We start from the raw sequence: 17,459 nt of genomic DNA on the forward strand, positions 1-17,459 counted from the left end.
GTTGAACACTGGAGTTTTAGAGCGCTTTATTGTTGACACACTGGTGACAGCTCTCATGGTTGTATGAAATATGAAGGATAGAAAGGTGTGCACATGCCCTAGTACAGCACTTATATGAGAATTTCATCATATACGTGCAATAATTCATATAAGGACTTCAGGCACACGCCACCCTTGATATGACAGCTACAAAAATGATCAGGTTCCCTCCTGGATATGATAAGTGATAACCTTATTTTTCAGAGCCCAGAGGCTATAGTTTCCACACAAAACTCAGTAAATGGAGTGGCATGGTACTAAAGCAGTGAAGACACTGTTTTACTCGCACTGTAAGACCACAAGTTTGTGTGTGTGTGTGTGTGTGTGTGTGTGTGTGTGTGTGTGCGCGCGTTTGTGTGTGTGTGTAGCCCACACATCATACATTTAGATTTAGGAATCAAAATAATTTATAATTCATGTAGAGGCAGAACAGTGAGAAACTATGTCACTGTACAGTTGTGTTGGATTGGAATGCACTTGTTGATTCAGACTGGTGTTTTCATAGCATCATGAACATGTTGCAAAGCTGGCTGGGTAAACTCAACTTAGGTCCTGTTTCCTGCTTTCCACATATGGTGTGGAAGAATGGCTGCCATTTTGGGGCTCAAATTTCTCCACGGGAGTCTTTTCATTCCCATTTGTGCTTGTAGAGGTGGAATCAGACTCCTGCTGAAGTTTCAGACATGTAAAGGGGTAGCAGGAGATCAGTGTGATGGGAATCTGTGATGCGGTGGAGTGTTGACAGATCCAGTAACACACACTGAATGATGAGTCTGCGTGTGTGCAGTGCTGACGTACCAACCTATTACTAACATGCCAGACATGTATGTACCTATCAGAGTGGAGCGGTGTGTGCACGCCCCACCAGATGGGGACACTGGACTGTGCTTCTCTTTGCTCAGAAGAGATTTCGTTTTTCAGCAAATTGGCACTTTTTGTGTGTTCCGAATTTAGCGAGTACCTTTTTCGTTGTCATATATCAAACAGTTCCTCAATGTTGTAACAGAATTTTGAGCTTTTGTTTTCAAGTGCCAAATTCTGACCTTTCTCGTTTTTTTTCTCTAATTATTAGCAGAATGACTGCCGTAGTCTCTATCCTCAGCCGATCAGTACCAAAAATCCGTTGGTAGAAACCAAAGCTGGCATCATTTTGAGTTGAGTGCCCAAGTATATATGTGATGCATTAACACAGAATTATAATCGAATGTGTCGTGATTTACAGCATCTTTGGTGTATGTATGGTTTTCTATGGGCACAGATACATGCCCATAGCCCCCTGGATTCTCTCTCTCTCTCTCTCTGTGCATCCTCGGTCTGCCTTGGAAGGCTGGGTATAAATAGCCAGGCGGATAGGCTGAGTGGCAGCTGAGCCAGGGCTGTGCTAGATCACAACTCCAGGCTGGGGCTTGTGTTTTGTTACTGTTTTCTCATCCTTTTTGTTCCACCACGTCATGGACCGGCGCAGCCCCGGCCAGGCCAGCAGTACACCGCAGCAAAACACGCTAAACAAACAGGGTTACAACCATTTCTTCTTACTGGACCTGGATCCTCATGTTTGTTTTGTTGTTGTCTGTTTGTTTCACGTCATGACGTGGCTCCTCTTAAGCTGGGTTGTGTTCATGAAGAATTTCAGTTGTTTGAAGTATAGAGGCATCTTTAAAGCTATTTTTTTGCTGTAGAGTGTGTATACAGATGTGTTTCTTGACGGAAAAGCGTCAAGGGTTTTCTCAGACGTCGAGATTCCAGCACATCACGGCATGTTGTTTTTATTCTGTTGGCATCAGTAAAACGAAACCGTGCCGCAACATAGGCAAGCTTATCTGTTCTGGAGAAGTATTGCTTTCTCCTTGACTTAAGACCTTTATAAGGGCATGTGTTCATGAGAGAGGAAGAGAGAGAGAGAGAGAGATTTGCTCAGAGGCAGAGAGCAGAAGAGCGAGCAAGTGAACTACATGTTGCTGTAAGGAAGAGCAGCATGGACGGTGGGCTCGTGACATCGGGTACACAGGTGCTTTGTGCACAAGCGTCAGATTTCATTCATGTTTAATGCATTCGGCCTGATTTTCGCGGCATTTTAATCAGAGTTTGAAGCCCCTTGTTGGAGTGTGGGGTGCAGATGATGCCGATGCCCCGAGGCAAAGGAACGGAGGAGGGAAAAAAAAAAAAAAAAAACATGAAGTGGAATGTTAAACTCCCAGTCCGCCACACCGGCCTTTCAATACAAAAAAAATACAGAGAGATGTAAGTCAGAGAGTGGAGGAATCTATTGTATATGCAGCTTCATTTTTTTGCCTGTAAGGCAGTGATACTCTATAAGAAAACAGGGGCAGCTGGCAGAAAGACTCGACTACCTGTGGACACTGAGTTCCACCGGCTGCACAGCGGTAGCTGCGCTTAGGCAGACACATTAATATTCTGACAGAGAGTGGGTTTCCAGTCATCATGTTTTGAGCCAAAGATAGGAACTGCGTCTGTGTATCTGTTGAACCTTTATTAGAGGCTAGGAATCTGATTTCAAACATGTCTGAGCAGTAGCAAACACAAAGAGGTGAGCTCAGTGAGAAATTATTGCTGATTACATATTTAACTGTTAAGTCATCCTTTTTGGTGGGTTACTGTTGAAATTTCACATTATGTTTGTCAATAGCCTGCCCGGTGAGGCAGACCATCCAGACCTGGGTATAGTTCTGGCTGTTGAATGGTGCTGTTGAAAATAAGCAGTATTTGGTCAAATGCTCAAAGGCACTTAGCTATCTCTGTAGTCTCTGTGATACATCTGGCTCAGTGTCAGATCTATCAGAGCTTTCCTTAGGCAGAGCTCTTTCACTTATCATTGGCTTATGATGTCCGCCGGTCATGGCATGATTAATAAGGCTTTCCATGCCTCCTGAGTAAACACTGTTCCCGCCTAGCCCTGTGTCACACGAAGACAGTGGAGCAGGCAGCTCACACAGGGCCACATCTGCCAGGGACAGACAGCAATTAACTCACCTCCAGAACAACAGAACAACACCAACCAACCGTGGTAATGTTGTTGGTTTTTTTCTTTTTCTTTTTTTTTTTTTTTTTTTTACCATTACGGATGGATGCACAAATATTCCTGAACGCTGGGTGCTCACTGTCAGCTTCAGTGCTTTGAAACTACTCGTGAAATGTCTGTTAAAAGGGCTTTTTCCTTCTGTATTTCAGTTGACTAATTTGCTTGTCTTGTTGATTTGTTTCAGGTGAACCTGATGGAAAGTTTCGTTTCTTTCTTCTTTGTAATGATTGTGGAGTACTGAAGAGAAGTCCTTGGCTTGCTGCAAGGTTGTCTTTTTTGCATTTCCATCGCCACTTTTGTCCTCAATGGGTTCCCGTAGCCAAGGTTTTTTCCACCACCATCACCACCACCACCACCACCGGAGCTCCGTGGTGCCCACGACAGTTCCTAGACTGATACCTGAGACCGGAAGCCTGCTGGGGGGCATCGCTCAGATCACCCCCTCCTTGTTCCTCAGCCGTGGTAACGTGGCATCCAACCGCAGCCTGCTGCTGTCTAAAGGGATCACCTGCGTTGTCAACGCCACCATCGAGCTGCCCAACTTCAACTGGCCTCACGTGGAATACGTCAAAGTCCCGCTGGCCGACATGCCTCACTCTCCCATCTCGCTGTACTTCGACAGCGTCGCCGACAAGATCCACAGCGTAGGGCGCAAACGGGGCGCGGTGCTGGTGCACTGCGCGGCCGGGGTGAGCCGTTCGGCCTCGCTCTGTCTTGCCTACCTCATGAAATACCACAGGGTCTCCCTCGCCGAGGCTCACGCCTGGGTCAAAGCCCGACGACCCGTCATCCGCCCCAACGGAGGGTTCTGGAGGCAGCTCATCGAATACGAGAGAAAACTCTTCGGTAGGAACTCGGTCAAAATGGTGCAGACTCCATACGGGGTCATACCTGACGTGTACGAACGGGATCGAAGGAACCTGGCGCCTTACTGGGGTCTGTAGAGGAAGCACAAACCTTTCAGTTTGGGAGAGGAAATAGGTGACTGAACAAGAGGATGAGCAGGCCTGATCACCACTCTTAAGACTAAATCGTCTTCCAGCCTCTCTCCTTGTAGGCTGCAGGTTCACACGTGTCCTCCCCCCTCCCCAACCCTGCTAAAGATACAAGTGAGATGTGAGTGCTTGTCTGTTGTGAAATGTTATTAAACGAGTCTTTGAAGTGTCGGAGGCATTGAATCTGCCATTGGATTGTGAGTTGGCTACCGTTGATTGAGGTCTCCCGCTTTGTGAATACGTACCCCGTCTGTAAGATGGAGCGAGTCACTCCCAAGTTCAGATCCTGTAGAATTTCAAAAGTGACAGGACGTGGGTGATTCTTTACAAGTGAGGCAAACAAATTCAAAGGAAGGCTGCAGCTACAGCCTGGGCTATGGAGCACTTTAGGACAGAACGAGAGGAGAGATTGAAACTCGGGAACATGGGCTTGAGTTGACAACCCTCCTCTGTTTAAATGTCGTAACGATGTTGTGCCAGTTTTGCCGTCGTCTTTTTCTTTTTCTGTTTTTTTTTTTTTTTTTCTCACCAGCGATCCGCTCTCAATTCCTGGTAGCATTTTAAATACGTTCTACTGTATAGAAAAATGTATTCAATTATTAGGATAAAAGAAGGGAACAAAATCAAGTGAAGGAAAAATGGAAAAGCATTTATCTTATACAAAACATGTTATGAATGAGTCAGTGATTCAGTTCCATAGGTGCAGAGTCAAGGTTTTCCTGTGAGCAGCCCTGGATAAACATGAATTACTGAATAGCGAATTGGAGGGAAATTGGACCATGGTGCTTCTCTAAAGACGGTGTCATCGCTTTCACAGGATGGTAAATGCAATGTCAGATCTGCTTTGGAATGCTCTTGCTTTAATGTACGTGTAGACAAAAAAAAAAAAGAAGAATTAGAGTAATTATTGTAATGACTCATTTTCATGTAATCAGATTTGACTTGTTTTGACTTCTGGTCCCTTTGGAACAATTATTTGTTCATTTTCATTAAATCACAATGTTTTGCCTGATCAGAAATTTCCTTTTAAAAGAGAACATTCTTAAGAGGTGAAGTACTTTTGAAAAGAAAAGTACTGTCACAGGATTTAAATTAAGCTTTCATTAAACCTGTGTCATTTCCAAAGTTATTACATTTACATTAATGTAAAAAAGCTGCTTTTACTGTTTGTGTTGATATAAATAAATAAATTTAAAATATATATATATATATATCAAAAAATGATGTTCACCAGATTGGAAGTGATTCTTTTTATGGCTGTTTAAATGGCACACTCTCTAGACGACCATCAGCCTTGAGAAGCTCTTAGACTGAACATTCATCTTTATGTACTAACATCTCATTGTCCTACATGATGTGCGTTCTACCGTGAACGTTGCTTATGTTGACATCCACAATGTTTAACTGTTCTCATAAGTGTATGAATGTGAAACACAACAAGGCAGCACTAATGAAAGGTTTGAGCAAGCATCACACCAAATTACAAAGAACTCAATAAGCCTGTAGTTCTAGATTTTTTTTTCTTTTTTTAAACAAACAAAATCAATCAGCTTTCTACCATAACAATAAGAGCACTAAATAAAAAAAACCAGACCGTTCAGGAGAGCTGTGCTTGGCTTACCTTTAACGTGTACTTCCCGTTAACATTAACAGAGCCAAGAAATAAACGATGGTGCACTTTATATGGCAATGTTGACCAAAAATGAAAACTAAAGTAACCTTGGTAACCGTCACCAAGGCAGTAGTGCTGTTAGCAATGAATATTAACGCTGAATCAGTGCCAGAGCTATCAAATGCATGCGTGTTAGCACAACAGACAGAAAGAGGAAGGCAGAGAGGAGAGTGGTAATCAGCAAATCACTGGCAAAACTGTGAGGGGGCGGAATACAAGTCTATCTCTCTAAACATGCCTAAATCAGCTCTAAAACTGACAACACAGAACTCCAGACCGTTACATTTTAAAGGTGACAGAGGTGATGATTAATAAGGGTTTAATAAGGACTGGTAGTAGTAAAACAATTCGTCTTTACAATGTTTTTTTCGCTAGCTTTTATCCACAAAGATTTTTTGCTCTTTGTAATTAATTGCATTTGATGTCACGTCTGGTCTGCGTGGATATTGGACTATTATCTTGTAGACCTTTAAACATGAGAGATAATGATGCAGACGTTTCTGTGTGATTAAACAAAAAAATAAATAAATAAATAATTGTTGTAAGGTTGTAAGATGTTGTAAAAACATCATCGGGGGGTCTGGAGGCCATCCTTGTATTTAAAAAAAAAAAATTGCAAACCAAACACATCTATAAAAGAGCTCATTTCAAAGCGTCAGAAGAAAATGACACCGACAAGCATTTGATTTTTTTTTTTTTTTTTTTGCATATGATATTTTTTCTTATCTGTATGGTAATCACAACACATCAGAATTTACAGTCCTGTGTTATCTACACTGAAAGTGTTGCTGTAATTTCATTCAGATGTCATACTGTTACATAGTATTTCATAAACACGATATTGCAAGACTGCAGCAAGACCAACTCACTCACAGAAACGATTGATTCCATTTCAAGTTCCACTGCCACCCCTGCTTTCTTTCAAGTACCACATCAGCGTTCACTGACACACACACACACACACACACACATATATACACACACACACACACTCACCAAAACAATAGAAAAGACATTCGAAAGTGGTAAATGTCAAACCTCTTTTTAAAACAGTAAATAGCATTGCCTTTCCATATGGCTCTACAGCTTTGAATAGTTAATTAAACATTTTCTAAAATCACTTGAGATGTTGACACCCAGACTCTCCATTTTCAAGACCCAACTTAGACGTTTATGTTCCAGCACAAAGATATAACAGCCCAGATGAATTAAATATAAAGCATTTGAAGTAGAAAGTCATTTCTGAAGACAGAATAACATAATCAGAACCTCTCTTTGTTCCACTAGTAATCAGTAACTACAGGAATGTTCCAACTGCACCAATACAAAAAAAGATTTACACTTCTGCATTTATTTGTTTTTAATTTGTCTCTCAGAATTTGTGTTTTAAACAACACTATTTCCCATACTGTGGTGAAGCTCATCAGCACTGTTAAATGTTGAACTGTGTGCAACTTACTTTTTTTTTTTTTTCCTTTATATTTTTGACATTCACACACCATAATCCTCTGAGGAAAACAATCATTACAGACAAAGATTAGATTAACAAAACAATTGACACACACTTTTCACAGCAATTTAGCAGAAAAACACTGAAGCCCAGATTCTCTGTCAACCCTCTCTTCACTTCGCCCTGCCTTTCTTTGACCGAAGACGACCAGAGCCGAGAAAAGGGGAAAAAAAAAGAAACGCTGATAACCACATTTGTTCCATAAAACATTTCAATAAGTTATTACAGAGAAGATCATTTTTCTTTTTTTTTTCCAAGTTATCTACAGGCAGGCATATGTCACGGGCAGATGTAGACTTGTGAGTCGAGAAGAAGAAGCCCGGACAAAGATGAAAAACCAAGCAGCAACAACAACAAAAAAAACGAGACAAATAAATAAACTTGAACAGAGAGAGAGAGAGAGAGAGAGAGAGAGAGAGACTTCCAAAGTGACTTCCAAGGTCCTTCATTTAGTAGAAGTGCCAAGCTGAATCTTGGTGTGAGGCGCTAGACCTGGCAGTGCTGCTTCCAGTGTTGATTGGTTGATGCAGGTTACCATAGCAGCAGCGGCGTGATTCTCAGAGCAGGTCGGGCAGGATGAGGCCTGGCGGTTTGGGCTCCACGCAGTTGATCCAGAAATTGGCACAGCTGGCATGGTACTGGTGGCCCCCGTACGTGAGCTTGAAGTTATCCGTCTCCGAATTGAAAGCCTGTCGTAGTGTGAGGTGGGGGGGGGGGGGGGGGGGGGGGGGGGGGTAAAATTTGGGGAATTAACTTTGCTGTCTTGACAATAAACATCTGGAGATTAGCAGGAGGTCCTAAAATGTCTTTAAAACTCCACTCGAGCTTTATTAGCGTCTAGCTATGAAGCAGGTGTCTATATCCAAACCCAGCCAATATCCTCACCTAGATTGTCTGACCATGAAACTTGATGCAATTTTAGCTCCTATTGTTTGACACAGTGCTTCATACTGTAGGTGAATCTGACTGGAGGAGGCTATCTCAGCGCCGTGTCCTCCTGACACATTTTGAAAGATCTATTGAGAAAATTACACGTGCTGCTTCTCCCACACTGTGTCTATATATATATATATAAAGTGAACCCCGTGAACTGAGCATCAACAGGATGATGTGGTGAGTGCTTTGCTTTTGAAAGGGCCAGCTGTAGCCGTACATTGGTAATAGGGAGTCAATAGTGTGTGTGTGTGTGTGTATGTGTGTGTATGTGTTTGTAATGCAGAATGAGAGTTTGCATCCCCAGAGAAATATGAAAGCTGATGCTAGAAAGAGAAGTGACTCATGGAGGGTGAATCATATCCTCCCACACAGACAGAACCTATGCACATAAACACACACACACACAAACACACACACACACACACACACTCCCGAAGTTGCCACACAAATTTTCATTTAGCATGCACCATCATGCAACCACAAAACAGACTCCCACTCTTAATTTCGTAACAAAATGACAACTGATTCTCTCTCCCTAGAGTCCTAACACAGTTTTCTCAGTTATGAAATTTAGCGTAATAGCGTACAACATTAAATGATGGAAAAAAAAAAAATGACCCAGAACCTCCTCTCTTTTTCTTTCTCTCTTTCTCCCTCCCCTCCCTCTTTCCATCCTTCCTTCCCTCATCTCCCTGTCCACCCCTCCCCTCTTCTGCTTCTCCTTGCAATAGCGATGATGTGCAATTTACCCATCCAACGAACCCATCTCTTGGGCTGACATTTTCCTGATGTAGTGTGATGAAATGGCTAATTACAATGTGGCAGAGAGATCAGTGTAAGAGCAGCATCTGCAGCAGACTGACAGTTCAAACCCGGTCTGACACAGAGTGAACAGGTGGCAGAGCAGAAGTGAAAAGGTCAGGGTGATGCCGGTGACCTGTTTAAGTCTACGTAAAGGTTAATTACCATTCATTGCAAAACAGTGAAGAGTTCTATATCTGCATAAAGGCGGAAGCACGACTTGTTAATACAAGGCGTGAAGCACTACAGGGTGTGCGTGTGTGTGTGTGTGTGTGTGTGTGTGGACTACAGCTCGTCAGAGTAGTATAAGAGAAAAAAAAAAGGCAAATATTTACCCTTAACCTCTTTCCATTGTCTTTTGCCAATGCCTGAAAGTAGCACAAACAATGTCAGCATTCTTACATCATGCACTGAGAGGACAAAGCGTTCTCTGACTGATGAATGGAGCAGAACGTGAATGCGCCACCCGAAAGTTTAAAGAGAGTGAATTCTTTCAGCGGTTCCCCCATACTGTTCCATTAAACTCTCCCAATGATAAATACCATTACAGGAATGGACAACCTGCGAGCAAAATGGAAAAATCAATGCAATCCGTGTTGTTCAGCACTCATCAATAACTGCAGAGACTTAATGAAGTACCTAAAAATCTATTGAAAACATCGCGGTATAAAAGTTATCGGGTCAGCTATCATGATCATCATTATGCTGGCTGTTGTCCATTCCTAACGTGGAACACATGGAGGCAGGGCCCTGAGAATTCTCGTAACAGGTATCATCCAATAGGCAGCCAGACAGAGCCCCAGCCCAAAGACAGCTGTGATCAGAACCAGTGTCCCAGCAAAGCTCTTTATATGTCAAATCAGTCTGTCACCACTGATCCATTCCCACAACTTTCCCTCCACTCCACACAGCTCTACTACCTCTGATCTGTTACGGCCAACAGATCCACCGAAAAGGTGTTTGTGAGTGCGTTAAAAAGCTTTGATTTCATTATCCTTTGAAGTGGTGCCATTTTCGCGCCCCCCCCCCCCCCCCCCCCCCCCCCCCCCGCCCAAAAAAAAATGTAATTAAAAAAGGCGGATTATTAATTGGATGTCAGGAACGTGCAAAAACAACTCTATTAATCTCTGGTCGTCTCTAAGCGGCAGAGATGCTTTCAGGAGATCTATTAGCACCTGTGTTTTCAGCTTATGACTGATGTCCGCGATGCATCTGCTCTCTACCCCATAGTCCCATCACTCTCTGCTTTTCCCATCAATCTAGCTCAGGCGCTGTGGGCCGGAGAATGTGCAATGCAATCCAATACAACCCAATGCAGACTCTTACCCAGTCGTGAATCAGTAAACATTTATGGCGACGGCGTTCTGTCTGAAGTGGGTTGGATTGAAGAGCGCACCGACGAAAAAGACACGCTGATGGGAAGTCTCAGGATCATTTGTTTGTTAGTAGTGTGTGGCAAAGAGAGCCATATGTTTAAATTTTACGAGATGTCTGAACGCTATATCGGGTTTATCGCAAAAAAAAAAAAAAAAAAAACAACAAAAAAACAAAAAAGAAAGTGTTTGATAGAGAGTGCTCTCTTGTGCAACACACCTTTGTAGAATTCTCCCAGACAAAACTGAGGTGCCAAAATGACAAATCAGTTCCCCTCACACTCCTCTCTGCCTCCACTCAGTCACAAGAAAGATTATTCTAAGCATACATAATCAGATCAAGAGACTGTCCAAATGACTGTGATCTCTCTTCAGAACAAACGCCGTCAGAAATCTCCTCGAATATCAGAGAAACGTGAGAAACGAAAAAAGAAAAAAAAAAAAACTTTTACAAGCATTGTATTGACTGAATCTACATTCAAGTGAAAGTCGTCGTTTTGTCTGAGCTCACAGTCTACAAGTGTAGCAGTTAGAGAAGGCTAAATGGAGCAGAGAGTGTATTGAGTGAAAGGAGAGACAAAGCCAGGTTGAGTTCAAATCATTTTGGCACCACATGTTAGTCACATCAGGGGAGAATCTGCCCGTTACCACCTCCCGTTCCCCAACTAAATGGATTTCAGAGTCACTGCAGTGTTTCATACTCTTTTGAACAGACGTCCAAATGTGCTCTCTTCTTTGTTCTGCAAAAATGGGCAACGCCAAAGCAAAGATCTTCTGTTATACTGTGTTAGCATAAATCATAAAATGAACAAAAAAAAAAAAAAGTGTGTTTCCACTAGCGTCTGATTTTATGTATGTTTAATATGTATACTATGACTCTTTACTAAAGTGTGTGTGTGTGAATATGTCCCTGTGTGTGTGTGTATGTGTGTGTGTGTGTGTGTGTGTGTGGTGGGGAAAAAAAGACCTTGCTGCGTGAGTCCACGTTGAGTAAACACACACCACAGGCCAGCTCCTTGGCGTTCTTGATGCCAGGTCTGAGGATGCAGGAGGAGAAGTCCAGAGAACTTTCGTCGGGCTGTGGGACACACATGCACACCGGTGAATGCCCATCTCACACGGACATCCTGACCTCGCGTTTTCCCCCTCACTGAGCCCCGGCTGTCAGTCAAGCTCCAGATCACTGAAGTCAGTCAAGCTCAAAAAAAACTACACATCACTGCTCCAGAGTCAACTCCACTTAAACTCTAACGCCGCTAGCTACATTAGCCCTGCGGATCAATACACAAAACTTCAGGAATAGAAAGAGCTCAGAATAGAAAATGACATATTTGTCCGCTCGCATTAAATTTTATTATGAACGCTGAGCTCTTCTGACATCAGCTTCCAAGAAGACAGCTCTAACGCTACTCTATGACTCTCTTTCTTCCTCTTTCTCTTCCAGCGCTGACATTATCTAACTCCACGTGCATGCACACACACACACACAGAGACGCGCACACAGACGCACGCACACACACACACACACAGACAGCCCTCCAATATTATCAGGTGGCATTTGAAAAGCAATATTCTCTCTGGAGCTTGCAGTGGGGATAACGGCAGCTCATCTCAGCTCAGACCCTTTTCTCCTACACTGCACAGTAGTCAGCCGACCTGTAATCAGCTCTCCCCATGCCCTGCCTTACAGCTCCCGCTCAATCCACCACACTTAATGTCCAACGAGGGAACAATCAACACACAAAACACTACTGGAAGAACACACTGCAGTTTCTTTCAGCATCGTACAGTAGCAGGATTCGGCCGGGGTAAAGACTGAGGTTTCTTGCAATTACAGTCAGCCTTGTGTCAAAAAATGTACTTTCACGTAATTTCAACATTTGGACCCTGTTCCAAAACCCTTACCTGACCTCCTTGTTTCCTTCTCCTGTTACAGCTGCTCTAATTCTAACGGGACCTGAATATGTTGAAAGAGATACTACACAAGTATCAGGGCAATGCCTTAAGGAGACTTTATTCTGGTCTCTCTTGCCTAGTCAGTTTAGCAGCCATGAGAACAAGGTGAAAGAAAAGGGAGCATTGATGTGTAACTGGGACAGGGCCAATCATTCAAACAGCAAATCCACGTTTGTTCCGTGTTTGCGTCTATTCTCTGCGTGCTCACCGTTAAATTGGCCAGAGACATGAAGCCCATGAGGTTGTTCCACACACGGCTGATGTCCTTCAGCAGCTGCTGGAGTTTTTCAGAGCATACGGCGGTGGCCTTGATGCCCAGCTCCACACGCTTGGTCACCCTGTACACCTCCACCACCCCTGACGCAGGAGAAACGAGATTATGTGCTGGCGTTACTAAAACAGATACCGTTAACTCAGCACCATAAATAGCACAGCATAAGCAAAGACAACAGCATAGCAACGCAACAATGACCAAACAGTAATAGTTGGTCATGTTCATATTCATGCACGTCTAAACACCAAAATACACCTAAATCACCAATAAACTTCAGACAACAAAAATCCTACATTGGCACATCTACAAGACGTTTAATAAAACAGCATTTGGATGGCATTTGATTTTTAGTATGTGTTGAGGACTATTGGTAAGAAACTATAAAGAGTATAACTGCAACCCTTCCCACATCCCCCTGAGGCGAGTGTCCATGCACACAGGATCATTACGGCAGCCTAAAATAACAGCGTCAGTAAGGCAAGCCCAGCAGGGCACTGGGAGCTTTAGTGAGGAAGAGTGATTGATTCAGACTTCTCCCTCGCCATCTTTCCACACAGATCAAAGAGCTTTTTACGGCCTGTTTCAGAGGAGCCATAACAATAGCGCACGCCATATTCCCCTCAGCGCTAACTGCCGCGTGCGCGGCGCTCAGGGTTCATTAAACACAGCCCCGCTCGTCTGTCCAGGGTGGGGGGGGCGTACTCCAGACCACAAAACAGAAGAGCGCGCACCTGACCACTGTCTGTCACAATTCCAGGGGGGGGGGGGGGGGGGGGGGGGGGTCTATGGTAAGAGAACATTTCTGGGGAGTGTTGAGGGGTAAAGTCAGATTGGTGGATGAGGGACGGGGAGGATTTGGGTGGCTGTGAAATGGGCCTGTTAAGGGGTCTTGTAGAGGGTCTTTTTGGACAGAGTCTTGTAGAGTTTAAGGATCTTGCAGAGCCTTACCGAGCAGGTACTCCATGCCCTGGGCTGACTGAATGACCTCAGTGCACACAGTGGAACTGCTGATACCATTGAGTGTGTTGTTGGCCGTGGTGATGACCTGCAGAAACAGAGAACAGATCAGACAAACCAACAACCCCAAATTACGATATATATATGTGTGTGTGTGTGTGTAAATATATGTATGAGTGAGTGTATATATATATATATATATATATATATATATATATATATATATATATATATATATATATATACACACACATATATACACACACACACACATTTGCGTATGTGAGCAGATTTTCTATTTATTTATTACCTGTAGAGCACTCTCCAAACATCTTTGCCACTCGTATGCATACCGCTCACTCTCCTGTAAAGCGGAGCGTACGTGAGTGAAACAGAAACAGCATACAGAAACATGAATACGAATGAGCTCATATTCACTCAGGAAAAAAAAAAAAAAAAAAAAAAGATTAAAGGTTAGAGCGGAAATAGGCAGGAGCGGAAACGGCTAAGCGTTTGCGGCTCCTCGATATTTCCCGGAGCTCAGAGAGACTTAACGTCCGATTTCAAAACGGAGGAGAGGAAAGGAGCGATTGTGTAGCGTGCTGACCTCCACCTCCCCTGTGAGGTCCTTGTACTTGTCACGGATCACGGGCAGCGCCGGTTTCTCATTCAAGGTGTTGGATCGGTCTCTGAAGGGCAGCTCAGGTGCTGGAGAAGGTGTGGAGCGCGCAATCTCTTTCTCTCCCAGGCTGTGACTCCGTTTATGAGAACCTGGACACGCAGACAGCAGGCATGTCAGCCACAAGGCTACCAAAAAGCTTTACTCCTGGTTCAGAGCGCGCGGCATATATTAAGGCATGCGTCCGGCTGTAAATATTTTAGAAACTTAAACTCTTCTCTGCAGCTCTCTAACCGTGGTTGTTAAGATGTTCGGGATAAAGACAGCTACCACAAATATCTAATTTGCACCAAATGATAATTATGTACTAAAATGGAGACACTTATGTTTTTTATGAATTATTCATCAGATCTCACAAAGACACAGCTCACAAACTGGCACAAAACACACACACACACACACCACCACCACTAAGAAAAGGGAGTGCTCCACAGAGAGGAAGTCGGGCTCAGCTAGTGCACACACTACACAGAGACAGGTAATCAACACCCCCCCACACACACACACACACACGCACACATCCCACCCCCTGTAGTGAAATGCCTCATTCTCCACACGCCACAACAACACTAATCCATTCAACTAGAAGCCACACTGATCAGATTAACACTCCAACAGTCAACAGGGAGAGAACGAAAACCCTTTCATTCCAACAAATTACATTTAGCGGTAAGGGAGGGGGGGAGGGGAGATCAATATGAAGCAAATAAGCTTTTATCACACTCAGGAAGCGCTAATACATTATGCACAAAAACATAACGTGGACAACAGTGATAAAAAATGAACAGGCTAGAAGTGTTAGGTAAAGGGGAGGGGGAGGGGGGGGGGTTGGTTGTTCATTTTTTGCTTATGGATTTGTGTGACTGTGTTAATCCATCTCTTATGTGCTCAGTTTATTTTCCTCAGTCACCACACTGCCATCTGTTGTCAATCAACATGACTGCAGCCTGTCTGAGGAACTTTCCACAAAGACATCCATCTTCCTTCAAAGGCTACCTGTCTAAGATAACACGAGTAGAGTACGGAGTGTATGGGGAAAACGCGACAGTTATGTTGCCTAAGCCTGAGGTGGTGTCTACGTGTTGCTGGGATTAAAGACTCACCTTGTACAGACAAATCGAAGGTTGCGAGCTCGTTCTTGATCATCTCCTCACTGGACTTGACCTTTGCCTGAGAGCTGGCCTTGAGGAAGTCAGATTTGCCAAATTTAGGTTTGTCCCCTTGGAAGGCACCGAACTCGTCCGACGCCTCGCCCTGGTTCCCCTCTGAGCCCGTCTCGGCAAGGCCGGGAGGGGAGTCGGATTTCTCTGAGACCGTGCTCGCAAAGTCCCCGAAATCGTCGTCATCCGCCCCGCCCTGCTCGCAAGAGCCAAAGTCGGCAAAGGCCTGAAATGTTCCCTCCGCGGACGAGCCGCCGTCCTCTATGGGGAAGGTGGTTACTTTGGCCACGGTTGTGTGGGTTATGTTCTCAGAGCTTCCAAAAGAGGTCTCCTTCTTTTGAACCATAGCTGATGAGGGGAATCCTCCCTTATCTAAACCCATGGGCCCCACCTGGAACTTCTTAGCCTGTGACGAGCCTTCGTCACGGTCTGACCAATCATAGCTGGCCAGAGTGCTCACTCCAGACGTCCCAAAGGGGTCAAACTTCAAGTCATCTCCTTCTGTAATGACAACATAGGACACCAGTGGTTCCAGAGGGTGACAGCGACAATGAAAAACCCTACGTTACGGAACGAACAACGTTCACTTAAAACCACCAGACCTGCTCCTCTAAAATCTTTTCCGCAGACTTACTTACATTTGCGGAAGCTTAAAAATCTTCAGCGTTTGGTGGCGTGTCTTACCTAAACGGTGTGTTACGTTCACACACTTCGCATGTTGAATCTAAGGACAATATCTTAGCTCCCCGTTTGTTCTCTGGCAATGCTGCTGTTCTCTCAGATCTCTATAAAGTCATCATGTGACCACAGGGTGTCAAGGCTGATTGAAAAGAGGGCAATAAGGGTCAAGGAGACGCTCCCCGGAGAGCGTACTCTCCGTCTTTCATTCAGAGTATGTCTGGAGACTGCTTCAGATAAAGCAAGGCTTCTTTTCTTTTTTTTTTAACGAGAAAATTGCTTTTCTATTCTCCATAGTGTACCTCTAAAACCAGAACATTTCTAAAAAGCTGGCCAAAGCCTTAAAATAATGAATGCATTGTTTAAATATTTGTCAAACATACACTGCAGTTCTCATTTAGAGATTTAATGAAAAGAATTAATGTTTGTTTCCCTAGACTCTTTTGAGTTCCCAGATCAGCTCAGCCGGGGTATTTAATTAAGAGAGAATGTGATAATACAAGTGTTTGCAATGCTAACCACAACCATTTCATCTTTATGCACTTGGTGAATAAACCATTCAGTAAAAAGTCTGAAGTCCAAAAGATCTGGGGTTTTTTTTTTTGAGCCTTTAAAGTTTTTCAATGCATTACTTTTGATGGAACTACAACCACCGCTCTGAAAGTCCAAGATAAGTCAAACACTGATAAGATATTGCATTTGGCTACGGTTTGAGCACACACACACACACACACACACACAAACACAAACACAAACACACACAAATACAAACACACACAAATACAAACACACACAAGACACACACACATGAAAACACACACACACACAAAAAACCACAAACAAAAAAACACACTCACACTCACATACAAACACACACACAAATACAAACACACACACACACACACACACACAGACATGCACAAAAACACAAACATACACCCAGACAGAAATCAGTGTAGCTCAACAGTGTTTGGTTTTTCAAGACTATTTGTGACATCGTCTGGAACCAACAAGCAGGTCAATGTCAGACCTTTGAATTATGGTCAAAAATTGGTTGAACTGGAAGACCACTGGCCATATAGCCTTAACAGTAACGTTTAAATCGGTTAAACTGGAAGACCACTGACCATATAGCCTTAACAGTAACGTTTAAATCGGTTAAACTGTAAGACCACTGACCATATAGCCTTAACAGTAACGTTTAAATCGGTTAAACTAGAAGACCACTGACCATATAGCCTTAATAGCAATGTTTAATGGCAGGCAAATGACTTTGTGTCATCTTTCAGTTATAGTGATTATGTATGTGTCTGTGTAATTGTTTTATTAATGACTTTTAACTGTAGCATTATAAACACATGCGTGCACAAACACACACAAACACAAACA

General features: G+C 43.5%; 2 protein-coding genes across 2 annotated transcripts in view; one reads left to right on the plus strand and one right to left on the minus strand.

Moving 5' to 3' along the window:
- The first annotated feature begins 3,384 nt into the window (after window positions 1-3,384).
- dusp14 (dual specificity phosphatase 14) lies at window positions 3,385-4,023 on the plus strand. The gene has a single exon (XM_030778543.1). It carries the CDS (start codon window positions 3,385-3,387, stop codon window positions 4,021-4,023), a length of 639 nt encoding a protein of 212 aa, XP_030634403.1.
- Window positions 4,024-6,483: 2,460 nt separating this feature from the next.
- The window catches only part of synrg (synergin, gamma), a 32,331-nt gene continuing 21,355 nt past the window's right edge, over window positions 6,484-17,459 (minus strand). The window contains exons 16-22 of the mRNA XM_030776433.1: window positions 15,336-15,893; window positions 14,161-14,324; window positions 13,864-13,917; window positions 13,545-13,641; window positions 12,531-12,679; window positions 11,334-11,444; window positions 6,484-7,945 (exon numbers count right to left, since the gene is read on the minus strand). Coding sequence (XP_030632293.1) covers window positions 7,814-7,945; window positions 11,334-11,444; window positions 12,531-12,679; window positions 13,545-13,641; window positions 13,864-13,917; window positions 14,161-14,324; window positions 15,336-15,893 — 1,265 coding nt within the window. The 3' untranslated portion in view covers window positions 6,484-7,813. The remainder of the gene's footprint in view (window positions 7,946-11,333; window positions 11,445-12,530; window positions 12,680-13,544; window positions 13,642-13,863; window positions 13,918-14,160; window positions 14,325-15,335; window positions 15,894-17,459) is intronic.

This window comes from Chanos chanos, chromosome 6 (genome assembly GCF_902362185.1).
Source record: "Chanos chanos chromosome 6, fChaCha1.1, whole genome shotgun sequence".
Taxonomy (NCBI): domain Eukaryota; kingdom Metazoa; phylum Chordata; class Actinopteri; order Gonorynchiformes; family Chanidae; genus Chanos; species Chanos chanos.

Bases quoted from the DNA above. Each gene is read 5' to 3' on its own strand.
- dusp14 (XM_030778543.1), top strand. From the start codon at position 3,385: ATGGGTTCCCGTAGCCAAGGTTTTTTCCACCACCATCACCACCACCAC.